General features: G+C 48.9%; 1 protein-coding gene and 1 long non-coding RNA gene across 2 annotated transcripts in view; one reads left to right on the top strand and one right to left on the bottom strand.

The window, feature by feature from the left end:
* The window catches only part of LOC149970689 (uncharacterized), a 184,563-nt gene that overhangs the window by 104,261 nt on the left and 62,417 nt on the right, over positions 1-17,885 (top strand). The window lies entirely within an intron of this gene.
* LOC110508384 (uncharacterized) overlaps positions 1-17,885 on the bottom strand; it is a 95,134-nt gene that overhangs the window by 35,652 nt on the left and 41,597 nt on the right. Inside the window, exons 2-7 of the mRNA XM_021588884.3 lie at positions 6,709-6,872; positions 2,896-2,953; positions 2,237-2,324; positions 1,738-2,114; positions 1,414-1,551; positions 1,165-1,320 (exon numbers count right to left, since the gene is read on the bottom strand). Of these exons, the coding sequence (XP_021444559.3) occupies positions 1,165-1,320; positions 1,414-1,551; positions 1,738-2,114; positions 2,237-2,324; positions 2,896-2,953; positions 6,709-6,824 (933 nt within the window). The 5' untranslated portion in view covers positions 6,825-6,872. The remainder of the gene's footprint in view (positions 1-1,164; positions 1,321-1,413; positions 1,552-1,737; positions 2,115-2,236; positions 2,325-2,895; positions 2,954-6,708; positions 6,873-17,885) is intronic.

Raw genomic sequence — 17,885 nt, 5'->3', positions numbered from 1 at the left:
TGCACTTCACAAAATAGATGGCGTCATGAGTAAGGAAAATTATGTGGATATATTGAAGCAACATCTCAAGCCATCAGTCAGGAAGTTTAAGCTTGGTAGCAAATGGGTCTTCCAAATGGACAATGACCCCAAACATACTTCCAAAGTTGTGGCAAAAGGGCTTAAGGACAACAAAGTCAAGGTGTTGGAGTGGACATCACAAAGCCCTTACCTCAATCCCATAGAAAATGTGTCGGCAGAACTGAAGAGCCTGTGCGAGCAAGGAGGCCCACAAACCTGACTCAGTTACACCAGCTCTGTCAGGAGGAAAGGACCAAAATTCACCCAAGTTATTGTGGGAAGCTTGTGGAAGGCTACCCGAAACGTTTGACTCAAGTTAAACAATTTAAAGGCAATGGTACCGAATACTAATTGAGTGTATGTGAACTTCTGACCCACTGTGAATGTGATGAAAGTAATAACAGCTGAAATAAATTATTCTCTTTACTATTATTCTGACATTTCATATTCTATAAATAAAGTGGTGATCATAACTGACCCAAGACAGGGAATTTTTACTCTGATTAAATGTCAGGAATTGTGAAAAACTGAGTTTAAATGTATTTGGCTAAGGTGTATGTGAACTTCCAACTTCATCTGTACCTCAAATACCTCATACTCCTTCACGTTGATTTGGTACGGGTACTCCCTGTATATAGCTCTCTTGTGTATTGTATTGTGCCCCACAATGAAATCGGGGAAGGGACTGTGGATCTGTCTTCGTTTGTATGCTCTTCACATGCAATATCTCAGACAGCACTAGCCCAATTTTGACAAAAACTTGGGTGAATGCCATACAAAATTATATTGATTGGTCCAAGGCTTGTAGTATTTAACTGAAATGTGTTAGTCACATAATAATATCATGATATCTCAATTGGCACTGCATCATTCATGGGGGGGCGACATGTTTACACGGTTGCCCTGTTTAGTTTTGAGTCAGTACCACATAAACCTTAATAATAATAATAATGAGTTTTCATTGACTTTGAGTTCAACTAACTAGAAGTATTTGAGTAAAAAATGCATTGGCGTTTACAGTGTGGGGTTAGCAGTGTACACAAGCTGGTGAAGAATTACATCAATCCGGAGTCTGTGTCCATGAGTGTCCTACAGGGGGCGTACCTTAGGGAAGACGTGCAGGTGGAATGGACCCAGCTGTTTCTGTAGAAACTCCTGGCTGCGGGGCAGTGGAGGGGGCGGGGCAGAGGGTGACTCTCCCACACTTGATTGGTCATGTGACTCTGCATTCCCGTTCTCCTTCTTGGTTGCCTTGTCCACCTTAATCAATTGTATTTCATTAGAGTATGAATTCAAACAGTATAATGCTGTTCCATGACTCCATTGGAAAGCAGTTGTAAAAACACTGTTTACCTTCTTGACCTTCCGTATGGAGGCATACTCTGCCGTTACAGGGTCCTGGGGGGCCAGGGAGGGCAGGGCCGATCCGTTAGCACCGTTGAGCCCCTTCCCTCCTCTGCTGCTCCCATTAACAGCTCCTCTGGCATTTCCCTGAGGAATACAGACACACAAACACGCAGTTGGAAGGTACTTGTCCTTCCATTGAGCCAACAAAAGAAAAGCAGAATAACAAAATGAACAACTAACATTTTTACGGGTAGGCAGTCACAATATAAAGGCAATGATGACGCGATGTCAACACTTCTATTGCATTGCTTTCAGAGCATAAATACGCACATTCCCATTCCTGTTTCTGTTCCCATTGAGGACATCGTCGGTGCGGGTCCCGTTGGGGCTCTGTGAGGTCCTCGGTGTTGCTGGGGTGTTGGCTGATGTGGGTGGGGGAGCTGGGGGCACCGTGTCAACCTCTCTAACCCCTACACTCTCGTACAGCCCATTGTCAAAGCAACGGACGGGTGAGTTCCGGATCCCCACCTCAGTGTAGGTGTGGTCTCTGACCCCCTCTTCTCCTCCCCTCTGGATGTTTCCCTCCCCCTCGGGGCTGGTGGGGATCTGGGGGAGCTGGCGGACAAGGGGGGGGCGGATGTCAGAGGTGGAGCGATGGCTGTGGAGGAGGAGAAGGTCCATACTGGCAGGACGGTTCTTACCCCCACCTTGAGAGAGAGAGGAGGGAGACTTTTATTATCAGGTCATTGTTACATGGTTTCCATTTCACCAATGTACCGGTTGTTTTCTAGTTGTTGGCAGTCTATTGGTTGTTGGTATTGTTACTCACTGTTGCCGTTGCGGGGCAAGCGGTTGATCTCATGCAGCCTAGTGTCAGATTTACTGATGGAGCTGTTCTTGGGCTGATGGAGAGCACCCTATACAGAGAGCATATATACTGCTCAGTCTGATGTACAGTCACTGGGTGGTGCTGAACTCTTAGGAAAAAGGCTTCCAAAAGGGTTCTTCGGCTGACCCCATAGGAGAACCCTGTTTGTTTCCCGGGTAGAACCCTTTTTGGTTCCAGGTAGAACCCTTCAAATCTAATTTTATTGGTCACATACACATGTTTAGCAGATGATATTGCGGGTGTAGCGAAATGCTTGTAAGGGCCTCTGTAGAAAGGGTTCTACATGGAACCAAAAAGGGTTCTTCAAGGGTTCTCCTACGGGGACAGCCAAAGAACCCTTTTAGGGTTTAGATAGCACCTTGTTTTGTCAGAGTGTCGATATGTTTGACATTTCTGCTGCTATAAATGAGGGGATAATATAGTAGATTGCCCAGGTGGTGGAATGAGCTCACCAAGTCTTGTGTAAGGTAGTACTAGGCAATTTATTGGCTGGGCCTATAACAAATGACGGTAAAGGGATGGTTGATGGGCTGCCATGGATGATAGACAACATAAAGAATAAAAGATGTATTAAGAAGGGGCTAATATAAATAACTCACCAGGTCTACTGAGGAGCCCTTCTCTCCATTGGCCGGAGGATGCTTGGTCTTGTTTTTCCTGAGGAGACATGAAGGAGCAGTTATTATTAACTATGTCGCTGTTGAGTTTCACTCAAGAGAGAAGTAAATATTCCTCCATGGTTGCTAACATTTCCACACGTCACTAGGGGCCCCTTGGGAACGTTGTATCCATGGGGGACTGTTGATAGGGCGAGCCATGTGAGGCAGGTGTGCTAAAGACAGCAGTAGGTGACTATAGGTGAAACAGATCTCAATACTCATATGTGGCTTTCTCTCCTCATCTACAGCTCTAGACCTACACCAATCTGATCTCAATACTCATTTGTGGCTTCCTCTCCTCATCTCCTGCTCTAGACCTGCACCGATCTGATCTCAATACTCATATGTGGCTTCCTCTCCTCATCTACTGCTCTAGACCTGCACCAATCTGATCTCAATACTCATTTGTGGCTTCCTCTCCTCATCTCCTGCTCTAGACCTGCACCGATCTGATCTCAATACTCATATGTGGCTTCCTCTCCTCATCTACTGCTCTAGACCTGCACCAATCTGATCTCAATACTCATTTGTGGCTTCCTCTCCTCATCTCCTGCTCTAGACCTGCACCGATCTGATCTCAATACTCATATGTGGCTTCCTTTCCTCATCTACTGCTCTTCACCTGCACCGATCTGATCTCAATACTCTATGTGGCTTCCTCTCCTCATCTCCTGCTCTAGACCTGCACCGACCTGATCTCAATACTCATATGTGGCTTCCTCTCCTCATCTACTGCTCTAGACCTGCACCGATCTGATCTCAATACTCATATGTGGCTTCCTCTCCTCATCTCCTGCTCTAGACCTGCACCGATCTGATCTCAATACTCGTGCGTGGCTTCCTCTCCTCATCTCCTGCTCTTCACCTGCACTGATCTGATCTCAATACTCATATGTGGCTTCCTCTCCTCATCTCCGGCTCTAGACCTGCACCGATCTGATCTCAATACTCATATGTGGCTTCCTCTCCTCATCTCCGGCTCTAGACCTGCACCGATCTGATCTCAATACTCATATGTGGCTTCCTCTCCTCATCTCCGGCTCTAGACCTGCACCGATCTGATCTCAATACTCATATGTGGCTACCTCTCCTCATCTCCTGCTCTAGACCTGCACCGATCTGATCTCAATACTCGTGCGTGGCTTCCTCTCCTCATCTCCTGCTCTTCACCTGCACCGATCTGATCTCAATACTCATATGTGACTTCCTCTCCTCATCTCCGGCTCTAGACCTGCACCGATCTGATCTCAATACTCATATGTGGCTTCCTCTCCTCATCTCCGGCTCTAGACCTGCACCGATCTGATCTCAATACTCATATGTGGCTTCCCCTCCTCATCTACTGCTCTAGACCTGCACCGATCTGATCTCAATACTTATATGTGGCTTCCTCTCCTCATCTATTGCTCTAGACCTGCACCGATCTGATCTCAATACTCATGTGGCTTCCTCTCCTCATCTACTGCTCTAGACCTGCACCGATCTGATCTCAATACTCATATGTGGCTTCCTCTCCTCATCTACTGCTCTAGACCTGCACCGATCTGATCTCAATACTTATATGTGGCTTCCTCTCCTCATCTACTGCCCTAGACCTGCACCGATCTGATCTCAATACTTATATGTGGCTTCCTCTCCTCATCTACTGCTCTAGACCTGCACCGATCTGATCTCAATACTTATATGTGGCTTCCTCTCCTCATCTACTGCTCTAGACCTGCACCGATCTGATCTCAATATTCATATGTGGCTTCCCCTCCTCATCTACTGCTCTAGACCTGCACCGATCAGATCTCAATACTCATATGTGGCTTCCTCTCCTCATCTCCTGCTCTTCACCTGCACCGATCGGATCTAAATAGACATATGAAAGTAGATTCCCGGAGGCTATCCATACATGTTGCTTTCACCTAGCCTGTGTTTTTCAGTTCAGTGAAGATAAAGGAGAAGAGATGCATCTGTGCAACTACACACACACAGAGGCCACTTAGTACCATTGAGATGCCCCAGGGACTCTGTCTCTCTCTCCAGCCCAGGACACAGCTCTCTATGCACCTCTCAGCTCTGTCTGCCCCTGGGGAGCCATGAGCAGGTGTCTAAGCATCCACATCCCACAGGACTGTCACATCATAACAACACACTGGAGGCAGGAATTCAGCACCAGAAAAATTCATGGCTTACCAAACTAAAGATAATACTTTTTTTTCATACATTTTGTGGCAACATCAATGTATTTATTTCTTTATTGGTTCCATTTACAGATGCCTTTATATGAAGCTTTACTTTAAACTACAGTACATCTCTGGTTAAAGAGGATTACATGAAGCTTTACTTTAAGATACAGTACATCTCTGGTTAAAGAGGATTACATGAAGATTTACTTTAAGATACAGTACATCTCTGGTTAAAGAGGATTACATGAATATTTACTTTAAGATACAGTACATCTCTATGTCTGGTTAAAGAGGATTACATGAAGATTTACTTTAAGATACAGTACATCTCTGGTTAAAGAGGATTATATGAAGCTTTACTTTAAGATACAGTACATCTCTATGTCTGGTTAAAGAGGATTACATGAAGCTTTACTTTAAGATACAGTACATCTCTATGTCTGGTTAAAGAGGATTACATGAAGCTTTACTTTAAGATACAGTACATCTCTATGTCTGTTTGAAGAGGATACCAAATGCAACGAAGCCACTGAGGGTTGAGTCTGACTGGTCCCTGAGGGTTCCGTAAGAACCAGAGCATACTGTGTTCTATTGCTTTTGTCTACTAAGAATCCTGATCTATAAGCTAGTCACTCTAAAAAACAGGGTAAATAAATGACAGAAAACACATTGGTTTGTTTTAGGCCAGCAGCATACCACCTTGCATCCCACTGCTGGCTTTCCTCTGAAGCTAAGCAGAGTTGGTTCTGGATGGGAGACCAGATGCTGCTGGAAGTGGTGTTGGATGGCCAGTAGGAGGCACCCTTTCCTATGGTCTAAAAAAATATCTCAATAACCCAGGGCAGTGATTGGGGACATTGCCCTGTGTAGGCTGTCATCTCTTGGATGAGACATTAAACAGATGTCCTGACTCTGTAGGCACTAAAGTGTGTTTAGAGTGTTTACCCTGGCATCCTGGCTAAATCCCACTCTGCTGTAAATGAGAATGTGTTGTCAGTAAACTTGTCTAGGTAAATAATTGTTTATTTGTTGTACCCAGCCAGTTGGGTCACTTAGTTGGAATGTTTTCTTTGAATACTGAAGGCGTGGCTTGGTCGGGTGTGGGTTTCAGATATCCCATAGTTTGAACAGTAGAGAGAGCGAGAGGGACAGAGAGAGAGGGAGAGAGAGAGAGAGAGAGAGAGAGGGAGAGAGAGAGGAGCTTGGCTAAACCCACAAAGAATTGGGTGAAATACCACAGTGTGACATCACAGCAGCAAGACTTGTTGCTATGATGTGTGTGACATCAAATCTCAGCAACAAGAAAAGGGCAACCAGTGAAGAAAAAACACCATTGAAAATATAACCCATATTTATGTTTATTTATTTTCCCTTTTGTACTTTAACTATTTGCACATAATATGACATTTGAAATGTCTTTATTCTTTTGGAACTTTTGTGAGTGTAATGTTTACGCTTAATTTTTACAATTATTTATTTCACTTTTGTTTATCTGTTCATATTATTATCTATTAATGAAATTGAATTGAGAGAGAGAGAGAGAGAGAGAAAGTGTCAAATGTGTTGGCTGTGACCTCACCTTTGGCAGCCCACACAAACCACCACGATGATGATGGTGACCACAAAGGCTGACGCTGCAGCGATGGCCCCTAGCAACAGCACCTTACGGTAGGAATCGTCCATCACAGACGCCATAACACACTCAGACACACACTCACACAGAAGGAGGGTGCTCAGGAAAACCTGCAGAGGAGTTTAAAAAAATGAACAAAATAAGTTAGGGTCAACTTTGTTTTCACCATTTTATTTTTGACAGGATTTCATGTTTTTTAAAGTGTGATAAGATAGTGTACACCAACCACTAAGAGAGTTGGAGAGTAATACTGGATCTACAGTGGTGCACGGAAACAGAGAGGAAGAGGGGAGGGGTTAATGCAAAGAGCGACATTAGGTGATTTTTGTGCAAGTTCACCAATTGTGCAAGTTCTCCCACTTAAAAAGATGAGAGAGGCCTGTAATTTTCATCATAGGTACACTTCAACTATGACAGACAAAATGAGGAAAAACAATCCAGAAAATCACATTGTAGGATTTTTAACTAATTTATTTGCAAATTAATAATAATAATCAATAACAAAAGTTTATCTCAATACTTTGTTATATACCCTTTGTTGGCAATGACAGACAGAGGTCAAACGTTTTCTGTAAGTCTTCACAAGGTTTTCACACACTGTTGCTGGTATTTTGGCCCATTCCTCCATGCAGATCTCCTCTTGAGCAGTGATATTTATATTTATACTCCAGACTCCGACATATTGTCCTAATATTTATATATTTCTTAATTCCATTCTATTACTTTTAGATTTGTGTGTATTGTTGTGTATTGTTAGATATTACTGCACTGTTGGAGCTAGGAACACAAGCATTTAACTACACCCGCAGTAACATCTTGTCACACCCTGACCATAGTTTACTTTGTATATTTCTATGTTGTGGTTGGTCAGGGTGTGATCTGAGTGGGCATTCTATGTTTCATGTCTAGTTTGTCTAGTTCTATGTTCGGCCTGATATGGTTCTCAATCAGAGTCAGGTGTTCGTCATTGTCTCTGATTGGGAACCATATTTAGGTAGCCTGGGTTTCACTGTGTGTTTGTGGGTGATTGTTCCTGTTTTTGTGTTTGCACCAGACAGGGCTGTTTTGAGTTCTCACATTTCTTGTTTTTTCGTTAGTTTGTTCATGTATAGTGTCGTCAATAAATTACAATGAACAACCACCACGCTGCGCTTTGGTCCGCCTCTACTTCACAAGAAGAGAATCGTTACAGAATCACCCACCACAACAGGACCAAGCGGTGTGGTAATGGGCAAAGGAAAAAGCAGCAGCAGGAGCAGTGCGAGGAGGTATGGACATGGGAGGACGAATTAGACGGTAAAGGACCTTGGGCTCAGCCAGGAGAGTATCGCCGCCCCAAGGAAGAACGGGAGGCGGCGAAAGCGGAGAGGCGCTGGTATGAGGAGGCAGCGCGGCGTCGTGGATGGAAGCCCGGGAGTCAGCCCCAAAAATTTCTTGGGGGGGGGCTAACAGGGAGTATGGCTACGCCAGGTAGGAGACCTGAGCCAACTTCCTGTGGTTACCGGTGGGCTAGAGAGACCGGGCAGGCACCGTGTTATGCTGTGGAGCGCACGGTGTCCCCAGTGCGGGTGCACAGCCCGGTGCGGTACATTCCAGCTCCGCGTATCGGCCGGGCTAGAGTGGGCATCGAGCCAAGTGCCATGAAGCCGGCTCTACGCATCTGGTCTCCAGTGCGTCTCCTTGGGCCGGCTTACATGGCACCAGCCTTGCGCACGGTGTCCCCGGTTCGCCTGCATAGCCCAGTGCGGGCTATTCCACCTCGCCGCACTGGCAGGGCGACCGGGACCATTCAACCGGGTAAGGTTGGGCAGGCTCGGTGCTCAAGAGCTCCAGTGCGCCTGCACGGCCCGGTCTATCCGTCACCACCTCCACACCCCAGCCCTCCGGTGGCAGCTCCCCGTACCAGGCTGTCTCTCCGGCCCATCCGTCCAGAGCCTTCCTCCTCTCCAGCGCTGCCGGAGTCTCCCGTCTGTCCGGCGCCGCTGCCGGAGTCTCCCGTCTGTCCGGCGCCTCTGCCGGAGCCTCCCGCCTGTCCGGCGCCTCTGCCGGAGCCTCCCGCCTGTCCGGCGCCTCTGCCGGAGCCTCCCGCCTGTCCGGCGCCTCTGCCGGAGCCTCCCGCCTGTCCGGCGCCTCTGCCGGAGCCTCCCGCCTGTCCGGCGCCTCTGCCGGAGCCTCCCGTCTGCCCGGCGCCTCTGCCGGAGCCTCCCGTCTGCCCGGCGCCATCGGAGCTTCCCGTCTGCCCAACGCCGCCAGCGCCGCCCGTCTGCCCAGCGCCGCCAGCGCCGCCAGCGCCGCCCGTCTGCCCAGCGCCGCCAGCGCCGCCCGTCTGCCCAGCGCCGCCAGCGCCGCCCGTCTGCCCAGCGCCGCCAGCGCCGCCAGCGCCGCCAGCGCCGCCCGTCTGCCCAGCGCCGCCAGCGCCGCCCGTCTGCCCAGCGCCGCCAGCGCCGCCCGTCTGCCCAGCGCCGCCAGCGCCGCCCGTCTGCCCAGCGCCGCCCGTCTGCCCAGCGCCGCCAGTGCCGCCCGTCTGCCCAGCGCCGCCAGTGCCGCCCGTCTGCCCGGAGCCGCCAATGCCGCCCGTCTGCCAGGGGCCGCCAGTGCCGCCAGTCAGCCAGGGGCCGCCAGTGCCGCCAGTCAGCCAGGGGCCGCCAGTGCCGCCAGTCAGCCAGGGGCCGCCAGTGCCGCCAGTCAGCCAGGGGCCGCCAGTGCCGCCAGTCAGCCAGGGGCCGCCAGTGCCGCCAGTCAGCCAGGGGCCGCCAGTGCCGCCAGTCAGCCCAGCGCCAGCGCCGCCAGTCAACCAGGGGCCGCCAGTCAGCCAGGGGCCGCCAGTGCCGCCAGTCAGCCAGGGGCCGCTAGAGCCCCTCCGCCCGGAGCAGCTGTCCCTCTGTCCCGAGCAGCTGTCCCTCTGTCCCGAGCAGCTGTCCCTCTGTCCCGAGCAGCTGTCCCTCTGTCCCGAGCTGTCTCTTAGGAGGGTCACCTATCTAGGGACGCTAAGGAGGTGGACAAAGACTATTATGGAGTGGGGTCCACGTCCAGCGCCAGAGCCGCCTCCGCGGACAGATGCCCACCCAGACCCTCCCCTATAGGTTCAGGTTTTGCGGCCGGAGTCCGCACCTTGGGGGGGGGGGTACTGTCACACCCTGACCATAGTTTACTTTGTATATTTCTATGTTGTGGTTGGTCAGGGTGTGATCTGAGTGGGCATTCTATGTTTCATGTCTAGTTTGTCTAGTTCTATGTTCGGCCTGATATGGTTCTCAATCAGAGTCAGGTGTTCGTCATTGTCTCTGATTGGGAACCATATTTAGGTAGCCTGGGTTTCACTGTGTGTTTGTGGGTGATTGTTCCTGTTTTTGTGTTTGCACCAGACAGGGCTGTTTTGAGTTCTCACGTTTCTTGTTTTTTCGTTAGTTTGTTCATGTATAGTGTCGTCAATAAATTACAATGAACAACCACCACGCTGCGCTTTGGTCCGCCTCTACTTCACAAGAAGAGAATCGTTACACATCTGCTAAACATGTATGGGACCAATAACATTTGATTTGATACACACACACACACACACACACACACACACACACACAGAGAAACATATTCTGTAATCAGTAGTTATCCCATTGTAAAATAAATGTGATGACGTTCAATCAACTTTTAACCTACAACAAATCCAATGAAATAGTAGGATTTTTTTTGTTGATTTCACGTAGAATTGACGTTAATTGACAAACCAAATGTAAATGAAAACGGGATGTAATCCTGATACACCTTGGACAGGGAGGGTGTTGTGGCAGTATTGCCTTTTTCATGGCCATAACTTATGCTGTTTTCAGCACATGCACACGTACGCACACACACACAAGCTCACACACAGTCAGTGAAAGTGATGTGACCAATCCACTGGATTATTAGGAAAACTGAACACAAGGGACATGAAAAAGAGCAGTCAGCAAAATGAGGTCAGGGAGAAAGAAAGAGAAAGAGAGAGACAGAGACAGAAAGAGAGAGATGTACATTTCCAAAGTATACTTTGGCAATATGCACAGTAGAGGTCGACCGATTCTGATTTTTCAACGCCGATACCGATTATTGGAGGACCAAAAAAGCCAATACCGATTAATCGTCCGATTTGAAAAAAATTAAAAAATAAACAAATGTATTTGTAATAATGACAATTACAACAATACTGAAATAACACTTTTAACTTAATTTAATACATCAATAAAATCAATTTAGCCTCAAGTAGATAATTGTCATGCGTAGATGTAATAGGTGGCAGGGAAGTCAGGCGCAGGAGAGTCAAATGGAGTGTAAAATGGAGTCTTTTAATAAAGTCCACGGAGTATGCTCCATAACACTAAATGTACATAAACATGGGTACAAGGACCCGACGCACACCTATACAACAATCACACTACACTGACAATAAAACAATCTCTGACAAAGACATGAGGGGAAACAGAGGGTTAAATACACAACAGGTAATGAATGGGATTGAAAACAGGTGTATGGGAAGACAAGACAAAACCAATGGAAAATGAAAAAAGGATCAATGATGGCTAGAAGACCGGTGACGTCGAACGCCGAGCACCGCCCGAACAAGGAGAGGCAACGACTTCGGCAGCAGTCGTGACAGTACCCCCCCCCTGACGCGCGGCTCCAGCTGCGCGTCGACACCGGCCTCGGGGACGACCCGGAAGGCGAGGTGCAGGGCGATCCGGATGGAGACGGTGGAATTCTGATAACATGGAAGGATCTAACACGTCCTCCACCGGAACCCAGCATCTCTCCTCCGGCCCGTACCCCTCCCAGTCCACGAGGTACTGAAGGCCCCTCGCCCGACGTCTCGAATCCAAAATGGATCGAACAGAGTACGCCGGAACCCCCTCGATGTCTAGAGGAGGCGGAGGAACATTACGCACTTCAGCCTCCTGGAGCGGGCCAGCCACCATCGGCCTGAGGAGAGACACATGGAACGAGGGGTTAATACGGTAATGAGTGGGTAGTTGTAACCTATAACATACCTCGTTCACTCTCCTCAGGACTTTAAACGGCCCCACAAACCGCGGACCCAGCTTCCGGCAGAGAAGGCGAAGGGGCAGGTTTCGGGTCGAGAGCCAGACCCTGTCCCCTGGTGCGAACACTGGGGCCTCACTGCGGCGACGGTCTGCGCCAATTTTCTGGCGCCTTATGGCACGCTGAAGGTGGACGTGGGCTGCCTCCCAGGTCTCCTCAGCGTGCCGAAACCAATTGTCCACCGCAGGGGCCTCGGTCTGGCTCTGATGCCAAGGAGCCAGAACCGGCTGATACCCTAATACACATTGAAAGGGAGTAAGGTTAGTGGAGGAGTGACGTAGCGAGTTCTGAGCCATCTCTGCCCAGGGCACGAACTTCGCCCACTCCCCCGGCCGATCCTGGCAATAAGACCGCAGAAACCTACCCACATCCTGGTTAACTCTCTCCACCTGCCCATTACTCTCGGGGTGAAAACCTGAGGTAAGACTAACCGAGATCCCCAGACGCTCCATGAACGCCTTCCAGACCCTTGATGTGAACTGGGGACCCCGATCAGACACTATATCCTCAGGCACCCCATAGTGCCGGAAAACGTGTGTAAACAGGGCCTCTGCAGTTTGTAAGGCCGTAGGGAGACCGGGCAAAGGGAGGAGACGACAGGACTTAGAAAACCGATCCACAACGACCAGGATCGTGGTGTAACCCTGTGAAGGTGGAAGATCGGTCAAAAAATCCACCGACAGGTGTGACCACGGCCGTTGAGGAACGGGTAGAGGTTGTAGCTTACCTCTGGGCAGGTGTCTAGGAGCCTTGCACTGGGCGCACACCGAGCAGGAAGAAACATAAATCCTCACGTCCTTAGCTAAAGTGGGCCACCAGTATCTCCCGTCAAGACAGCGCATCGTCCGACCTATCCCAGGATGACCAGAGGAGGGTGACGTGTGAGCCCAATATATCAATCGGTCGCGTACAGCAGACGGAACGTACAGACGACCAGCTGGACACTCAGGGGGAGAAGGCTCTGCACGTGACGCCCGCTCAATGTCCGCGTCCAGCTCCCACACTACTGGCGCCACCAAACACAAAGCTGGGAGTATGGGAGTGGGATCCATGGACCGCTCCTCTGTGTCATACAGCCGAGACAATGCGTCTGCCTTAACGTTCTGGGAGCCTGGTCTGTAAGAAAGAGTAAACACAAAACGAGTGAAAAACATGGCCCACCTTGCCTGGCGAGGATTCAATCTCTTTGCCTGCCGGATATACTCCAGATTGCGGTGGTCAGTCCAGATGAGAAAAGGGTGTTTAGCCCCCTCAAGCCAATGCCTCCACACCTTCAAAGCTTCTACGACAGCTAACAGCTCCCGGTTCCCCACATCATAGTTTCGCTCCGCCGGGCTGAGCTTCTTAGAAAAGAAAGCACAGGGGCGAAGCTTCAGTGGCGTACCCGAACGCTGAGAGAGCACTGCTCCTATCCCAGCTTCGGATGCGTCCACCTCCACTATGAATGGCAAAGAGGGATCCGGATGAGCCAGCACAGGCGCAGAAGTAAACAGAGTCTTCAGGTGCTCAAAAGCCCTGTTCGCCTCAGCCGACCACTGCAAGCGCACCGGGCCCCCCTTTAGCAGTGAGGTAATGGGAGCTGCCACCTGACCAAAACCCCGGATAAACCTCCGGTAGTAATTGGAAAACCCCAAAAAACGCTGCAACTCCTTTACCGTGGTTGGAGTCGGCCAATTACGCACGGCTGTAATGCGGTCGCTCTCCATCTCCACTCCTGAAGTGGAAATCCGATGCCCTAGGAAGGAGATGGATTGTTGGAAAAACAAGCATTTCTCAGACTTGACATATAGATCATGCTCCAACAGGCGACCAAGCACCCTGCGCACCAGGGACACATGCTCGGCGCGTGTAGCAGAGTATATCAGAATATCATCGATATACACCACTACACCCTGCCCGTGCAGGTCCCTGAAGATCTCATCTACAAATGATTGGAAAACTGATGGAGCATTCATCAACCCATATGGCATGACCAGGTACTCATAATGACCTGAGGTGGTGCTAAATGCCGTCTTCCACTCATCACCCTTCTTAATACGCACCAGATTGTACGCACTCCTGAGATCCAATTTTGTGAAAAAACGTGCCCCGTGCATTAACTCAATAATCGTATTGATCAGAGGTAGCGGGTAACTATATTTCACTGTGATTTTATTAAGACCTCGATAATCAACGCACGGGCGTAAACCGCCATCCTTTTTTTTTCACAAAAAAGAAACTCGAAGAGACGGGTGAAATGGATGGCTGAATGAACCCCTGATGCAGGGATTCAGAGATATATGTCTCCATAGCCTCCGTCTCCGCTTGCGACAGGGGATACACGTGACTCTTGGGATATGCAGCGTCTACCAGGAGATCTATCGCACAATCCCCCAGTCGATGGGGTGGTAATTGAGTCGCCTTCTTTTTACAGAAGGCGAGAGCCAAATCGGCATATTCGGGGGGAATGCGCACGGTGGAGACCTGGTCTGGACTTTCCACCGTAGTAGCACCAACGGAAACCCCTAAACACCTACCTGAGCATTCTCGCGACCACCCTGTGAGAGCCCTCTGTGGCCAAGAAACAGTGGGGTTATGACAAACTAACCAGGGTAGGCCTAGCACCACAGAATACGCAGGAGAATCAATAAGGAAAAGACTAATATTCTCCTTGTGACCCTCCTGCGTTATCATACACAAAGGTGCGGTTACCTCCCTGATAAACCCTGACCCTAATGGTCGACTATCTAAGGCATGAATAGGGAAAGGCATATCCACAGGAACAATAGGGATCCCTAAACTATGAGCTAGACTTTTATTAATGAAATTTCCAGCCGCACCCGAATCTACTAGCGCCTTATACTGGGAATGCAGTGAAAAGTCAGGAAAAGAGACAGAGACAAACATTAGTGCAGCAGAGGGCTCTGGATGAGAATGGTGCCTACTCACCTGGGGTGACGCCAGAATGCCCTGCCTGCCCTCTCTATTCCCAGAAGAACCAACCCGGCACCGACCAGCAGTGTGCTCTCTGCGACCTTGAATGGTGCTCGAGCGGGAACCCCCTCCGGTCTCCCTGCGCACCATCCCTCCCAATTCCATAGGTTCGGGAGAGAGGGTGCGGGAGGATGGAACAACCAGACCCCGATCTAGACGTCCACGAGTAGCCAGCATGTTGTCCAGCCTGATGGACATGTCCACCAGCTGGTCGAAGGTGAGGGTGGTGTCTCTACAGGCCAGCTCCCGACGGACGTCCTCGCGTAGACTACAACGGTAATGGTCGATCAGGGCCCTGTCGCTCCATCCAGCGCCGGCAGCCAAGGTCCTAAACTCCAAGGCAAAATCCTGTGCACTCCTCGTCTCCTGCCTCAGATGATAGAGAAGCTCACCCGCTGCTTTGCCTTCAGGTGGGTGATCGAATACTATCCGGAATTGGCGGGTGAACTCCTCAAAATGGTCCAGCGCCGCAACCTCCCTACTACACACAGCGCTGGCCCATTCCAGGGCTTTCCCGTTGAGGCATGAGACGAGGGCGTAACTCTTCTCACGGTCAGATGGTACTGGGGAGGCCGTGGCTAGATACAAGTTCAGTTTAAGGAGGAAACCCTGGCAGCCGGCAGTATCTCCGTTGTATCCCGTAGGTAGGGATAAATGGATCCTCGATTCCGGAGAGGAAAAATCGTTCACGGGAGATTCCGGTTGTGGTGGTGGTGGCGCTGGAGAAACTCCCTGTCTCTCCCAGCGATCCATTTTCATGGCAATGTGATCCATGACGGAGCTGATAACGTCAATCTCCCTAGCTTGTTCCTGAACGCGTTCCTCCAGCTCCATGGGCATAGTGTCCTCTCCTGCTGACTTCATATATTTGGTCAGAGATTCTGTCATGCGTAGATGTAATAGGTGGCAGGGAAGTCAGGCGCAGGAGAGTCAAATGGAGTGTAAAATGGAGTCTTTTAATAAAGTCCACGGAGTATGCTCCATAACACTAAATGTACATAAACATGGGTACAAGGACCCGACGCACACCTATACAACAATCACACTACACTGACAATAAAACAATCTCTGACAAAGACATGAGGGGAAACAGAGGGTTAAATACACAACAGGTAATGAATGGGATTGAAAACAGGTGTATGGGAAGACAAGACAAAACCAATGGAAAATGAAAAAAGGATCAATGATGGCTAGAAGACCGGTGACGTCGAACGCCGAGCACCGCCCGAACAAGGAGAGGCAACGACTTCGGCAGCAGTCGTGACAATAATGAAACATGTTCAATTTGGTTTAAATAATGCAAAAACAAAGTGTTGGAGAAGAAAGTAAAAGTGCAATATGTGCCATGTAAGAAAGCTAACGTTTCAGTTCCTTGCTCAGAACATGAGAACATATGAAAGCTGGTGGTTCCTTTTAACATGAGTCTTCAATATTCCCAGGTAAGAAGTTTTAGGTTGTAGTTATAATAGGACTATTTCTCTCTATACCATTTGTATTTCATTAACCTTTGACTATTGGATGTTCTTATAGGCACTTTAGTATTGCCAGTGTAACAGTATAGCTTCCGTCCCTCTCCTCGCTCCTCCCTGGGCTCGAACCAGCAACACAACGACAACAGCCACCATCGAAGCAGCGTTACCCATGCAGAGCAAGGGAAACAACCACCCCAAGGCTCAGAGCAAGTGAAGTTTCAAACGCTATTAGCGCGCGCTAACTAGCCAGCCATTTCACATCGGTTACACCAGCCTCATCTTGGGAATTGATAGGTTTGAAGTCATAAACAGCACAACGAAGAGCTGCTGGCAAAACCGCACGAAAGTGCTGTTTGAATGAATGTTTACGCGCCTGCTTCTGGCTACCACTGCTCAGTCAGATACTTAGATACTTGTATGCTTGTATGCTCAGTCACATTATATGCAACACAGGACACGCTAGATAATATCTAGTAATATCATCAACCATGTGTAGTTAACTAGTGATTATGATTGATTGTTTTTTATAAGATAAGTTTAATGCTAGCTAGCAACTTACCTTGGCTTACTGCATTTGCGTAACAGGCAGTCTCCTTGTGGAGTGCAACGAGAGAGAGGAGAGAGAGGCAGGTCGTTATTGCGTTGGACTAGTTAACTGTAAGGTTGCAAGATTGGATCCCCCGAGCTGACAAGGTGAAAATCTGTCGTTCTGCCCCTGAACAAGTAGTTAACCCACCGTTCCTAGGCGTCATTGAAAATAAGAATGTGTTCTTAACTGACTTGCCTAGTTAAATAAAGATTAAATAAAGGTGTAATCGATTAATCGGTCGACCTCTAATGCACAGTATTACGTCATGCCAATAAAGCAATAAAGCAATTGAACTTCAATTGAGAGAGAGAAATTCCAGAATACACAATAGGGTATATGCATCTATTTTCCTTCCTTCTTCTCTCCTCATCCCTCACTCTCTTCACCTCTCTCTCACCCTCTCTTTCTGCCATGCAGAGATGTGGGGTGATCCACAGCAAATTAATTAGCACCCATATTTGCTGTGTATGGAACAGACAGACAGCCCCCTATGGAACAGACAGACACAGACAGATAGACAGACAGGCCCAATTTTGGAGAAGCTGCTGACAACAGCTATCGAGAGAGATAGGGAGATATGGGGGAGATAAAGAGGGAGATGTAGAAGAAGAAGAAGGCAGGGAGTGAGATTCGACCATGACAGCCAGAGAAATTGCCAGACAGGGTGGCAGAGAGGGAGGAGAGATGAGGGGAGAGAGAGGTCATTGGCAGACTGTTTCCCCCTGTCTCCTCTTCCTCCTCCTCCAAAAATTCAATGGAGAAACACAGATATAATTTCAGCTTCCCCACGAGAGCGTTCATCCGAACTACACAAAGCACCTCAGTATGTTTCCACATGCTAAGCACACACTATATTTAAACATTTCATTAATATTTAGCTTTAACAATGATTATGATTAGGTGGAAGAGGAGGGGAGGAAGAGGATAATTGTGAAGATGATAAAAACTATGCTTCTGTCACTGCAGATGATGGTGGTGATGATAATGATGATGATTATGACTCAGACCTAGTGCTGATA

The sequence above is a fragment of the Oncorhynchus mykiss genome, chromosome 28 (genome assembly GCF_057628025.1).
Source record: "Oncorhynchus mykiss isolate SJ-2025 chromosome 28, ASM5762802v1, whole genome shotgun sequence".
In the NCBI taxonomy this organism is placed as follows: domain Eukaryota; kingdom Metazoa; phylum Chordata; class Actinopteri; order Salmoniformes; family Salmonidae; genus Oncorhynchus; species Oncorhynchus mykiss.
This window is presented reverse-complemented; position numbering and strand designations above follow the sequence as displayed.